The sequence below is a fragment of the Centruroides sculpturatus genome, unplaced genomic scaffold, assembly GCF_000671375.1.
Source record: "Centruroides sculpturatus isolate CEXI.00-Female unplaced genomic scaffold, Cexi_2.0 scaffold665, whole genome shotgun sequence".
NCBI classification, from domain to species: Eukaryota; Metazoa; Arthropoda; class Arachnida; order Scorpiones; family Buthidae; genus Centruroides; species Centruroides sculpturatus.
In genome coordinates, this window is record NW_019385266.1 from 345118 (window position 1) to 360664 (window position 15547).

Below are 15547 nucleotides of genomic sequence, written 5' to 3' on the forward strand. Positions count from 1 at the left end.
TTTTACAGTTTAAATATTAAATTTTTATTTGTTTTATATTTGTTTTGTATTTAAACTTTAAACTTATGAAACAAATAAAAATTTAATTTTTCTTCTTAACCTATTCAATACTTTTTCTTACGTAAAGTTTAAACTTTATATTATACGTTATATTATACTTATAATATGTATCGATAAAAGGAATAATTTGATTAGTAAATTTTTTTTAATATTCAGTTTGTCATGTAATAAATAATAAATATATAACAGAAATTTATTAGTTTTTATTACTAACATTGTACTGTACGTAACATTCTAACAAAAATACCAAAATGTAAAATTGGCCGATTATCGAAACCGATTAATCGGGAAAATGGCCGATACCGATTAATCGGCGAAGTGGCCGATACGGCCGATTACCGATTACTTACCGATTAATCGGTGCATCCTTAAAATCTACATAAGATATTACAGAACAAATTAATACTTATTTATATTTTATATACGCGTAAAATTCACAAAAAGCTTAAGAAAGAATTACCTACAGTATAACTAATAGCAATTAATAATATGAGGTAAAACTAGAATAACAAAAATTAATAAATAAATATAATAACTTGAATAAAAACTACGAAAAAGTAATAAATGGGCAGTCTGGTGCAAGGTGATTTTTCATCCTGCGCCTGTTATCTTACAAATTAGATATTTTTAAAAATGACATTTAAGTATAATAAATAAACATAACAAATATTTTGCACACTATGAAAAGTTTACAAATTTCAACACGTTTTATTATTCATATTCAAAGTAATATACAATCTGTAATTTTTCTATAATCAGAGCCCTGGTTAACTTTCTTTTAAAACCCATATTTGAACGCGATTACAAAGTATTATTATGTTTGACATGCGGAAAACAGTCGTTCTATGTATTCATAGATCAATTTTGAAAAACGATTCTTTTATTGCGGGTTTTGTGATTTTAGGTGAGTAATGTATTGTGTTTCATAAAAAAGTTACTCAAAATGTAACATTTTTATATATTTCATAAACGGAAACAGAAAAGTTGTAATTTTCAGGAAATTTAATTACAAAATCGTGAAATTTGAAGCGTTTTTTACAAACTGTAAAAAATCTGTTGGTATCTAAGATTCGCTTTTTTGCATGTGTCATTTAACTGTGTCAACTAAAAAATGTTTTTTTACCACTCCGGTTCTTAAGTATTTCGAAAAAGACCGTCCCCTACCATCGTAAAGCGATTAGCGGAAAATGGGTAATATGGGGATAGTAAAATCTCAGCACCTATTCTCTTTCCTTGCGTTTAGATAAAAGTAAAATAAAAAGTATTAAATGCAACAAAATATTTAGCAATCTGTATAAAACGATCGGTGTAGAAAAATAAAAAACCAATACAAATAGATGAGTCAACAGCAACGTCATATGACGTCACATAAGAGTAAAAATTGTACTAAACAAATGCAAACTCAATATGCCTCTAACTGCCACGATTAGTCGCGTGGTGACTATTGTTTTCCATTGATCTTTGCGCTCGCTTTCTGTGAGAATAAATTTCGTACAACTTTGAAATTGTTTAGTGCAATCTTAGACACTTCAAGGAAGGTAGACACTATTTTCCGGCTTTGAGCAGACTAAAAAATACACGCATTTAAACATGGTTGATAAACTATTGTTCCCCGTGCTCCTAACTGAGAGTGAATTCATACTAATATATAAAGATTATCGTGTTAAACTATATTCCATCATACAGAAAATTAAAATACTTTACTATGTAAAAGCACTAACTTTCATTAATTACGATAGTAAATTAAAAAATAAATTATAAATTCCATTCTATAAATTAATCTTCAGAAAATGAATGTTTTGAATGATGCAGTTGACCTTAATTATGATTTGAATTTATAGTGATAGTGATTTTAGTTTAATTAACTGAATTAGATTATATTATATACATTTTTGAATTCTTAGGCAAGCGTTGAATATATTCAAGATGTAGACAAAGATCAGATAGAATCAATGCAAAAACCATCAACGAGTGGTCAAAAATCTCAATCAGTAGAATATAAAGAAGCTGTTGTGAAAACCCTTAGTAGCGATTCAGAAAATACCGGAATTATTAATAGAGACGAATATTTAAACATGAAGGAATTGGAACGTTTACCAGAATTGGAAATATTTTCAGAAGTGATAATTGAAGGATTCGAACTAGAATGTCACGTCTGTGAAGAGAAATTTGACGACGAAGTATCTCGTAGAGAACACGAAGCAAAATTTCATTAATTTGCAAAGTATACAATTCGGTAACGATGTTACTAAACGACTTAAATCTTGCATTTATTTTTCATTTATTATAGAAATATTTTTAATCTTTTGCACGCAGAAAATCATATTAGTAATTACGTTTTGTAAATCTCTTTATTTTTAAAATTGAAATTAAAAGAAAATATGAAAAAAATTGTGTTTAACTCAATTATTTTATACAAGTCAGCAATTTATTAGAAATACCTTGTACATTTATTATTTTAATATAAAAGCGAGGTTAAAATTTCGATAACACATTTTTTTTCTATTCATAGTTTTCTGTTCTTCAAATTGTCTTTAGTTATATTTACTGTTGACTGAATTAACGTAAATATTTCCTTTTTCTTACGTTTCTATTGCGTCTAAATTACTAACACATCCATTCTTTTTCCACAGAAAAAGAGAATAAAAACATTTCGAAATGTATAAATTTAATTTCATGGTCTGTAATTGCTGATAACAAATACAAAAACGTTGAATTATTTTCCACTTAATTTTGGAAGTTATATATGTTTTATGTGAGAAAAACTTATTGTTGCATTATTTCATACAACCCACTTTATAACATTTTTTACATACAGATGTTATCCAAACAAAAAACAGATGCAAAAAATTTAGGTCAGGTTAAAAATTCTGATTGTTTGGATGACAGTCATATTGTTTTTACGAGTTTTTCTGTCGCAAAGATAAGCTTGGCACTTGGAAACTGTATGAAGATTAGTGTATTAATGTTTAAATAAAATCTTGACCATACAAATAATTTTGGTTCTGTGCAAAAACAAATTTTTTAATAATTCAGCTAGAGACAGATGGTTAATAAGTTAAAAATCGACAGAATGATATTACAAAATAGATACAATATACAATTGATGTTGACCTTTTCGTGGAGGATCCGACTTCTACGACACAGCATTAAAAATTCCTCACACTATCACTCAGGTATATATCAGTTGTATTTAAACACATTTGCAGATCTCTGGTGGAATATTAGCATATCGACAAGAATAACAACGTTCCAAGGAAAATTTTTTTCGTATTCATGTTTTTAGAATTTCGCTTCGAAGTTTCAAGTTTATCTACACGAAAGAAAAACTCTTAAGTTTAAAATTGTGCTTTATATATATTCTTTTTTAAACCCCAGATATAGAATGGAAAAAAGTATATAGCTTTTTGGCGATTTTTACAATTTTCAGTTACTTATATTTCGGTAACCTATTTATTGATAACTATAATTTTGCACACAACCTAAACAAACAATTATTTTTCCAACGAGTTACACAGGTTTACTATAGGGATTTAGGGAACGGAGAAATGACCCAGAAAGACGGAAACCTGATTTCTGTAGTTAAACTGTTTTCTCAAATGGTACAACTACGCTATTGAAAGCGTAGTTGTACCATTTGAGTGACATAAATACAGCGTAGTTGTATTTATGTCACTCAAATGGTGACATAAATATGAAAAAAATAAATTATGTTGTACAAAGTGAAAAAAAACAAAAAAAGTGACAAAAAAACGTAGTTGTACAAGTGACATAAATATGAAAAAAATAAATTATGTTAAAAAATAATTAATTCTTTGTATAACTTAACTAATTTTTACACTAAATTTACTTAGTATAACAATGTATCCTTTTTAATACGAACATTTTAAAGAAAATTAGAAAAAGATACGTACAGTAACCCTATTTTTGTAATTTTAAAAAGAATATTGTGAAATGAATAAAAATCAATGCAATCAATATAACTTTTAAATAACTTTCAATATTCAATTATTTTTCTTATAAATATATACACTGTATAAGATTTACGCTAATTTATTTTTTTGTGTTTATTGTTTTTACCCTTTTTATTTATGAATTTTTAAAAAAATTTTAACAAGTTTTACAAATTATTTTACATATATATTCATTTAGACGTCCTTCGCTATCTATCATATAGGCAAACTAAGCAACTGCTCCATTATGGGGTGCAAAATTTCAATTAATATTTTATTCACACTTTCTCTATCCTTTCAAAACAAATATTCGTTTTGTTAGATTTTATAAATTATTATTTCGTTACTTTTTTTAGAAAAATTTTCTTGATATATAAAAACATAAAAGAAATAATATATATATATATATTTCGATAAATATTAAAATTTCGAATAACTGGTGTTGACTAATATAAGTGTGACCGTAGGGTCGGCACCTCTTTGGCGCCCTGTCAGGAGGGCTGAATCTGACACCACCGAGTCTCTGGGGGACTCGGAAATCGTGACGTTACGTCTAAAGATTCGCGAGCGGTAGCGTGTGAGCGCTTGGATTCGGAGTAGAGGTGAGGAGAGAGACGCGGAAGTAACTTACTCGGACTCCATAGTAACAAGTAAATAACGATTTTAATTAAGTCGAACTAAATACTACACAGAGATACTAAATACTATCGGCATATTATTGTCCTTAAATATACTAGGCCGCGGAGAGAGAGAGTTTACAACCGAATCGCGGGTTGATAAATACCTTGTCGATGGACAGTTCTTTGAATCTTGAATGGACAGTTCTTGGATGGACAGTTCTTTGAATCTTGTCGTTGAATCTTGAATCAGAATCTTGTCCGTTCACTGGGGTGGAGGCACGGAGGAGTGTAGAGGCTTAATCCAGCACGAATGTTTTTCTCGGGTTTAATCCTGGTCACGGTTTTAATTCGGTGTTACGGTTTTAATCCTGGGGCACGGTTTTAATGGTTTGGAGGACGACTTGGTTGGGCGGGCTTGAATGACGACTTCTGTAGAGGGACTTCGGATGACGACTGACCTCGGGATCGTTTTCTTTTCTCTTTTTTTTTTCCCTTGGGTTTTTTCCATGAGGTCAGGTGATGGCCTTTAACGGTCGCCCGTCCAATATGTCTTTTCCATTCAAAGTTCCTGGTGACACATCCCTGACTAACTTGATCCGACTCAACAAGGAACAAACCCCGTGGGAAATAATTTTTATGGCTTTTAGCCTAACTCGATAAAACGTTCGAATTTAACCGATTATATTTTCCAAATTAAAATTTAAAATAACATTTTATTGTGGGTCTGTTCGTCCCTCACATAAGTAATGTCTTACAAAACAAATTGAACGCTCCACTTACTTTTTCTGGTTCTATTTAATAATTAAGAATTTAAATTTTAAAATTTATTTTATAAATTTCGCAAAGAAAAATCAATAATGGACAACAACAATGTAAAATTTGACAATTATTCTGTCAAATTCTTCCCATTTTTCAGCTTTAAAAGACAAAAACGACTTCAATTATTTCTTTGTGTTTATAAAAATTTTTACAGGAAAAAAATTCATTGAGATTTCCGTTCCAAATTATTTTCATAAATTATTTCTAAATAGGATGTGTTTCAAAATTATACGGACACGAAAAAATTAAAGTGAAACCCAAATTTGCTGCATTAAGTGACAAATGTTTTATTAAAAATGACATAGATTTACGTGTTTCCACACTGCAAAATAAGAATTTTAATCAAACATTAACATTTTGTCACTAAAAATAATATTTCTGAAAGTTTTGTAGAAAAAACTATTACATGTTTATTTGGACACGCACTCATTTCATGACTTAAATAGAATATTGTTTAGTTTTAAGCATTGAATATGCAAATTAGCTTACATATCTAATTGTAATACAAATTCTTTATGTTGTTCAACGTTCTAAAATGGGTAGAACAAAGAATTTATCTGATTATGAAAAAGAGCAGATTGATGCCTATAAATCACAAGGTAAGTCAATAAGAAAAATTGTAGCATATATAAATCGTCCAAATTCAACTGTTGGTGATTATTTATCAAAACCGCATGGCAAGGATTTATCAAAATTCAAGACAGGTCCAAAACCCAAGCTTGCACTTCGATATGGAAGACAAATCATTAAGGTTTGCTCCACAAAACAAACATCAGTAAGAAAAATAAAACAAGAATTAGACTTGCCTGGTAGCAGCACAACAGTGTGGAGAGTGTGGAGAGTTTTAAATAAATCTCCAATGTTAAAATTCAGAAAAACGCTGTAATGCCACCACTTTCATTAAAGCAAAAAAGTGACAGACTTGATTGGGCACAAAAACACATGACATGGTCTAAAGAATAGATTGGAGTTTTGTTCAGCGACGAAAAAAATTCAACTTAGATGGTCCAGATGGTTGGATGTATTATTGGCACGATTTAAGAACCGAAAAACAAATATTTTTAAAACGCCAAATGGGTGGGAAGATCAATAATGGTGTGGTGTGCTTTTGGATTCAATAGACCACAGATTTAGCATTTATAACTCATAGAATGAATTGAAAGAAGTATTGAGGCATGCTTGAAGATCATTTATTGGAAGCTGAACAAAATATTTGTGGACCAAATTGGATTTTTAACAAGACATCGCCCCTGTGCATGCCTCTAAATCAACAAAAATGTGGTTTAAACGAAAAACATTATTCTGATGATATGAAACCGTGCTTTGCAATTTGTGTATGCTTCTAACACAATAAAGTGCTATAAATTAAGACACTTGGCGGGTTTTCTCATCTTTATTTAGTTGATACGTGTGAAAAAATTACACGTTTCAGGCTTTTAAGCCCCTCTTCAGCCAACTAAAACATTAAAAAAGGATATAACATACATATAAAAAAATACACAAGTTTTGTGGAATTCATAAAAATATAAAACATACCTATGCATACAAGTTTTTTAAAATTGAAGTAACAGCTTACTCTCGATATTTTTCCAGTAAATGAGTGGTACTATTTAGAGATATGACATGTCACGGGGTACGCTAATGAAAAAAGGTTGGGAACCACTGTTCTAGAAAATTGATCAAATTGAAAATTGTTTGATTCTCAGCAATTCTAATCATTTTCGGCGGTAGGTGTTATATAACAATTACTATGATTGTCCAAATACTGAATATACATGGGGTTGGCTTGCAAAACCCCTACGGGCAAAGACGCAAGTAATATCTACTAATCTATATATATAATCGAGATGGGTTGATGATAATAATAAGCGCAGAGCCCAAACGGTTACGCGTTGAAAATTGAAATTTGGTACACAGTTAGGGTACGTCACGAGAACAAACACTAAACAGAGATTTTTTGAAATTCCATTACCCCACGGTGGAGAGGAACAAGATTAAGGCTTGGAAGTGTTAAGTAACAATGGAAGTGTTAACAGAATGCGACGTGCAACATTTACGGGCGCAGAAGCGGGTTTTTTGCGTTTTTGTGGGAAATTAAACATATTTTTAGATCAATCTAAAAATACTGTAATTAGTCTGAAAACAGGGAGACCTAATTCTTGCGTTTTGTGAAAACGGGTGAGATTAGCTATAATGTAATAATCTTAATCTTCGCTATCGTTACTTTTTGCCCGAGCAACGCCGGGCTTATCTGCCAGTTTACTTATGTATTCCAATATTTATTATAAATCTACCAAGTAGATTTATAATTAATATCTGTAGATACATTAAATGGTAACTTTTATTATTATTATGCTTTTGATAAAATGTATAAAGTAATATATAACAAAATAAATGAAACTGTATTAAATAATAGTATTTTTATTTTTTAAGGAATGTACAGAAGAAGTAAAGCTGAAATCAAATTTGCAGTCTTCTAGTCAAACCTTGGATCATCAAACAACACTGGATCAAGATGTATTAAGCGCTGCCGAAATTCTTCTCCAAATGAGAAGGAGACTACAGACAGACGAACAAAATACTTCGGATTTAAATAAATCTTCAACGTCAAAACAAGTCAAGAACATTGAATAACGAAGATTACTTCATTTGATTTTTAAAAATCTTTTTTCACCTCATTCAAATTGTTTCTTCAAAAGCGTACAAAATAATCTATTAGAACATTTATATTTAAGATAAATTTTGAATTTGTAGAATATCTGACAAATATTCCAATTAAAAAATATCACGTAAAGTAGCAATTTGATTTTTAAAAACAAATAATTAAACAGTGAGCGAATTATTGCTTTAAATAATAAACCAATAAAGAAGCAATGTTCTTACTAAACTTTCTTGGCAAGGATTCAGATTGCATTTTGAATCACCTGTTATGAGATTTAATATTAAAAATTCTTACATTACTAAAACTTTGCAAAAAATTAAATTGCAAAAAGCTTAATTTTAAGGGTAGAGTATTATAAAAGAAAATAATAATTAAAAGCTAACAACGAATAAAATGTATATTGAATCGTACTTACTTGTACATGACATATGTCGTCATCTATCCTCTACCCCGTCCATCTTTTATGACCAAAGATAAATAACTTTGATTCTAATAATACACAAACTTACTTATCAAATTTCAGAAATTATTGACAAAAACATAGAAAAAAAACTTCAAAATAAATGAACAAAATCGGTCCCTTCTCACATGAACCCAAAATCTTTTTCAAACACGTACCCAAAATCTATACATACGAAAAACTCTCCATTTATTTTTGCGTTTCTCGGCGTTGGAACTTCCCCTAAGTACAAAAATGTAAAAATATTTGAGAGTCATTTTATGACCTATCGTCATACTTTCCTTTTGTTATGAATAAGAGCTGGTAAAGTAATAGACGTCAATTGATGTCATTATGATATTATAAAATTTAAAACTACTTAGTTAAAATTAAAATATCTACCTACACGTTTGGAGAATACCTCGACATACGTGAATTTACGATGCAGCTCAGTGTAATAGAAGAGCCGCTCGTTTCGACATCAACATCGTACTCTGCATTGTGTTACTACATTGCATGCTGTTTTTACCAGAGATAATCAGTGGCTGCAAGGAATAAGCGCCTTTACTTTTATCAAGGCTAAATGTGTGACACTCTCATACATTCTGCTTTGAGGAAATCGTATAATATCAATGGGTTCATCAACATGATATCTTCGTTCGAAAGATAAAATTAATTTTGCTTATATCTTTGTAAAACTTTTTTGTTAAATGATTTCGTCAGTATTAATTACACGATTTTTTAACCATCTAAGATCTTTTTCGAAACTGATTAAAATAATAGCTTTATATTGTGTTGTTTTATGTTTTTTTACATCATAAAGATAAACCTTCCTTTTTGCCCTCCCTTTCCCTCCCTTCCCCTCTCTTCCCCCCTCTTCCCCTCCCTAATCATGAACTGATATCAATATTTTCAGAGCAATTCAGACGTAAATGCTTATTAAGTTTTAAAAAAGGAATAAATAAATAAGGTTCGTTTTGGCGAATTTTCTGCTGTAAATGTAACTTGAGTTTTTAAAAACTAATTGTAAGATTTTATTTTTATTTTATTTTTCTTGTCATTAATAAATATGAGAGAATAATTTAACTAGTCAACAGGCTCCACTTTTGAAACATTTCCTGTACGTTGTTACTACAATAGGGCCCTTTAATTTAGAGCTCATTCAATGTTTCCCATTCGACACTTAAAAAAAATTCGTTTATATAATTTGTACGTCTCAGATTTCGAAAAAATATTCAGATAACAATTTAGGAAATTCATTCAGAAACTGTACCCTCAATAAGTTTCTTTCTTTATGCATTTTACATTTAAAAAGAAGTAACATTAAATCTGTTTCGTTACAATTTTCATGCTAACCTATAGTCACAATCTGACATTCTGACTAAACAATTGGAAAATTTCACATTATTGTAGTGCATTCTTGGCGTTTCATCTTTTAAAAATTTATAAAGTGAATTTAGAATTTGGATCATAAATTCTATAAATGCAATCAGAAAAAGTAAGTGAAACGTTCAATCTGTTTTGTATAGCATTGTTATTTGGCGACCCTTGTTATTAAAAATTGTAAAAAATAAAATAATTGAAATTATAAGTCATGTCGAAAAAATACATATATTTTACTATTTTGATTAGACATAAAGAAAAAATATTTTTGAAAAAAATAAATCGAATCTTAATGATATATAATAATTTACATAACAAATACTTTTTAAAGGACCAAACAAAGATACACGAATGTACTTTTTGTGAAAATAAATTTCGTACAAAATGGGAGTTAGAAGTTCACATGAGGTCTCATACTGGTGAAAAACCGTTTGAATGCAATATTTGCGGAAAAAAATTCTCCCAGTCTGGAAATTTATTAGTTCACAAAAAAATACATTTTGAAGAAAGACCATTCAAATGCAACTACAAAGACTGTACATACACTGCGAAAAGNAATCCAATCCAAATTACGCTTTATTTGTAATACGGCAATTGCCTGTTACAATGGGAGAACCATAAACTTAAATAATATAACATATTACATAGTATTATTACAATAATATTTTCCTTCTAATTATTTACAAAAGTTTTAACATAGTTGTATAAATTAACTATTAATCGAGTTGTTGCTCTATGGAAAATATAGTACATTTCTTCCACCGATCTGCACTCACTTAAACTTAACAAATCAAATTTCCTTTTTAACTCATAGCTCTTTTCACATTGGCAAAACAAGTGATACTTTGAAAATTCCATATTACATCTAGGACATAAATTATCAGCATATGAGTAGAATTTATTATTTAACATTAATATTTCTGAATTTAGACGTATTTGAATAAAAAACCGTTTTATTACAAAAGGTAAATTCGATAGAATATAATTATTAATATTTGGATAGTTCAATAGTGAACCATGCCAGTTTCGTTTTAAACGTGAACGGTTTTCCTCTATGTCGCATGATAATAGGATATCTAAAATGCTATGCGTTAGCTGACTACACAAATCTTCACTTAGATTCGGCGAAAAGATAAATTGAACAATTGAGAAACTATTGATCACTTTTGAAATTTGAGCTATCCAATTCCTTTTAGAATTCTTCTGTATAGAATCCTTATATAATAAGCAGATTGAATGAAATATCTTTTCTATCTCTTATCTTTATTAGCAGCGTCATAGTTCTCTTGATAAATAACGCAGTGGGACTGTATCTGCTTACTTCTAACCTTAAAGCACTCCCCGGAATTTTATATTCCAAGCAAAACAATCTTCCAATAAGTTTGTTCTGGATAATCTCCAGTTTCTGATAGTTGGCCATACACCAAAATGGTGATGCGTAGCTCACTGAATTATATACAATTGAATTGAATAAGTTAAACTGTGTTTGTATATTTCTTAGATGTGTCTTAGCTAACAATTTCATTACACCATTAATCATTCTATTAGCTTTAATCATCATCATCCTAGTATGTCTGTCAAAGGACAGTAAAGGTGTCAAGATAATCCCCAGAAACTTAATTTCATTGACCAGTTTTAATTCATTATTATTAATGCAGAAAGACATAGTTCTCCTGGAGAGTTTAGCCCCATTTCTAAAAATCATTATACTGTATTTGAATTTTTTGGGTTAATCTTTATTCTCAATTGTTCGAAATATTTGGTTATTACTTGAATTTTTCTGTTAAGAGCTACTGCTGTGGGCGCAATAATAACTATGTCGTCTGCATACGAAACAGAGTGAATCACAGCGTCGCCTATCATGAATCCATCATCATCTTTATCAAAATAATTATTAATGTCAAAGGTAAAAAAGTTAAACAAATGTGGAGACCACAGGTCTCCCTGTAACAACCCACGATCTATCGGATAGGGATAACCTTGTTCATCATTGTGTCGAATAATTGCATCATAATGACCGAATAATAAGCCAGTTAATTTTATCATTGCATTATCCGCACGAAATTGAGACATTTTGTTTTGTAATGCTCTTATACTGATTGAATTGTAGGCCTTATTTAGGTCCAAAAATAGTGCATATACTTTATGTTTTTTCCTTTTGAGTTGAATCTGGATTATAGCCAGTAATATGAACAATGTTAGTTGAGTTCCACCTTTTCTAACGAAGGCAAATTGTATAGGATTCCTTAAATTCTCATGGTCTAGCCATTCGTTAAATCTTCTAGCCAACATCGAAGTAAATAGCTTACGGAACGTCGATAGTAACGCAATCGGGCGGTAATTTTCTGGATTTAATTTATCTCCTTTTTTATATATCATTTGAAATATTACCTGATTCCATGTAATCGGAATAACTCCTTTATTATAGAATGTATTATATAAGCTGACAATATAATCCAGAATCGGGATTGTTAAATTTTTAATCACTTTATTAGGGAGACCATCACTTCCTGGTGCAGATTTGATTTTAAGCTTCTTAATATAAAACTGTAACTCTTGAACACTAAAGATCTCTTCCATAGCCAAATCTTCCTCTTTTGGTTCTTCCATTTTTGTGCTTTCCATCTTATCCCTATACTTAATTGAAAAACTATCAAAGTAATTATGCCATCTCACTAATGGCACAATAACAGGTCTCTCTGTCTGTACAATAGGATAACGGAATTTGTTGATCATTTCCCAGAATTTTTTGGAGTCTTTAGTTCTTATCAGATTGTTATTTAATTCAGCAAAATATCTCCTCTTTTTAGCTTTAATTAAATTATTGTAAATTCTTATATTTTCGACATATTTCTTCCAGTCCACTTCACTATTCGTGTTCCTGAATCGAGCCAAACTTCTTTGTTTCTTTTTCTTATGATAGAAGCATTTAATTACCATACCAACACTGTTTATAAGTCCGTGGGAAATTCCCCGACCAGTAGTTAACTCGACACATCTCTAAAAGCCTAATAAATTTTCCATAACTATCTAACGGATTTGAATCTATTCCTTGACATAACATCTCATTGACCTTACCCGGTATATCTTCTAATATACACCGTATGTTAAATCTTTTAGTTTTCCTTTTGTCAAATCTAAATTGTTTTTGCAAAACCGAACTTGAAGTGAATGTATTATAACTATGACCTAATAGAGATAATTGAGTTGGAAAGTGGTCAGATTGATCCTTATCAATCACCTTCATTTTGTTACAGTAATGTATCATATCTTCATTACATATTATAATGTAATATTAATAAACTATTTATTATTGNCACGCTATTACTACAATAGGGCCGTTTAATTTAGAGCTCATTCAATGTTTCCCATTCGACACTTAAAAAAAATTCGTTTATTTAATTTGTACGTCTCAGATTTCGAAAAAATATTCAGATAACAATTTAGGAAACTCATTCAGTAACTGTACCCTCAAAAAGTTTCTTTCTTTATGCACTTTACATTTAAAAGAAGTAACATTAAATCCGTTTCGTTACAATTTTCATGCTAACCCATAGTCACAATATGACATTCTGACTAAACAATTGGCAAATTTCACATTATTGTAGTGCATTCTTGGCGTTTCATCTTTTAAAAATTTATAAAGTGAATTTAAAATTTAAATAATTAATTCTATAAATGCAATCAGAAAAAGTAAGTGAAACGTTCAATCTGTTTTGTATGGCATTGTTATTTGGCGACCCTTGTTATTAAAAATTGTAAAAAATGAAAAATCTGAAATTTTAGATGATGTCGAAAAAATACATATATTTTACTATTTTGATTAGACATAAAGAAAAAATATTTTTGAAAAAAATAAATCGAACCTTAATGATATATAATAATTTACATAACGTAAAAAAACTTTTTTAAGGATCAAACAAAAGCACATGAATGTACTAAATGTGAAAAGAAATTTCGTACAAAATGGGAGTTAGATATTCACATGAGGTCTCATACTGGTGAGAAACCGTTTGAATGCAATATTTGCGGAAAACTATTCTCTCAGTCTGGAAATTTACTACTTCACAAAAAAACACATTTTGAAGAAAGACCATTCAAATGCAACTACAAAGACTGTACATACAGTGCGAAAAGAAAAGATGTTTTGAAAAAACATGTGAATCGAATACATCTAAACGTAAGAACTTCTGACTTATTGAATAAATAAACAATGTTTACTTTTTAATATTAATTGGGTAAATATTTATAAAATAGAATACATCAAATTTATTAAATTAAAGTATATAATGTGATATTATGATAACTTATAAAACAAATTTAATTACTATAAATAAAAGTGGTACTTAACAGTGAAACATCAAAAAATATACTTGTTATATCTTATTCTTAAAGAACGTGAATTATTATTATCAAATAACTTCTCTTTGAATAAACGTAAAAATTATATACAGAATTTAAAAAACAATTACAAGATATATTAAACTTTTACTTTATTTTTAAAATATTAATATATACACTTTTTTCTTGTGCAATAAATAGATACTGTTAATTTAAAATTATATAATATTAATACTTAGATTCCACGGAAACGACCAGAGAAAATTCATAAATGTGATAAATGCGATAAAAGTTTTTCATGGTTATACGATTTAAAAAGACATCTAACGTCTCATGAGAAAAATCGACCGTTTTCATGTGATATTTGTAGGAAAACATTCAAATGTAAATTTGACTTAAAAAGACACATGAAAAAAGTACATCCACAGGAACAAACCGAAAGTTTTTCCAAAGTAAGTAAATAAAATTTCTGAAATTAATCTTTCAACAATTACTTAAATATTATAATGTAAAAATAGTTATGTAGCTTGTAAAAAATTGTTTAAATTGCTTCTCAGATTCTTTTAGGTGACATTATTACGTGATTACTGTAAATACATTCTGTAACCTTTCATTCATAAAATAACACTGCATTGTTGTTCATTTAAAGTAAAGTAGTAATAGAAAACAAAAGGTCATTATCGTAAGTTAGTACTTTTAGTCATTCGATAACCAGCAGCCATCAGCTTAAATTTACTTATTATAATTATTTGTAATAAGTTTAATCGTAATAATTGTTTCGAAATATATTTTTCTGTAGATAAGTTTTTTCGAAAAACAATTTCTGTTTAATTTGTGAAATTTTTTGAGCTTTCGCACTGCATTGCTTATTGGTTTTTTGCTTGCTGTTTGTTCTTTGCAATTCAGAACAAAATTGTTACAGAGAACTTATCATACAGACACAATTTGTACGATAAAAAAGTAGTGTTGTAACGAATAGTATATTCGGCCTCAGGACGAATACCGAATATTCGGCCAGGAGCGTGGCCGAATAGCCGAATATTCGGCCAAACTATTCGGCTTGATTAACGCACGTACGAAAATTGGCGCGCAAACCGCATTATGGCAAGGATCCTGCTCTCTATTGGCCCGCTGTCACTACGCTTCGCCAATCGCGTTAATTCTTGGCAGTTGTAGCCGACAGACAAGAGTGTCATGGAAGTATGTGATAAATGATGATATCAAATGACCTACACTTGTAAATAACGGAAAAAGAACAGAGAAGGACCGC

General features: G+C 29.6%; 1 protein-coding gene across 1 annotated transcript in view; it reads left to right on the forward strand.

The window, feature by feature from the left end:
- Positions 1 to 15547, forward strand: part of LOC111636886 (zinc finger protein 470-like) — an 84853-nt gene that overhangs the window by 23335 nt on the left and 45971 nt on the right. The window contains exons 5-8 of the mRNA XM_023382277.1: positions 1965 to 2267; positions 7886 to 8068; positions 13850 to 14116; positions 14517 to 14729. Of these exons, the coding sequence (XP_023238045.1) occupies positions 1965 to 2267; positions 7886 to 8068; positions 13850 to 14116; positions 14517 to 14729 (966 nt within the window). The remainder of the gene's footprint in view (positions 1 to 1964; positions 2268 to 7885; positions 8069 to 13849; positions 14117 to 14516; positions 14730 to 15547) is intronic.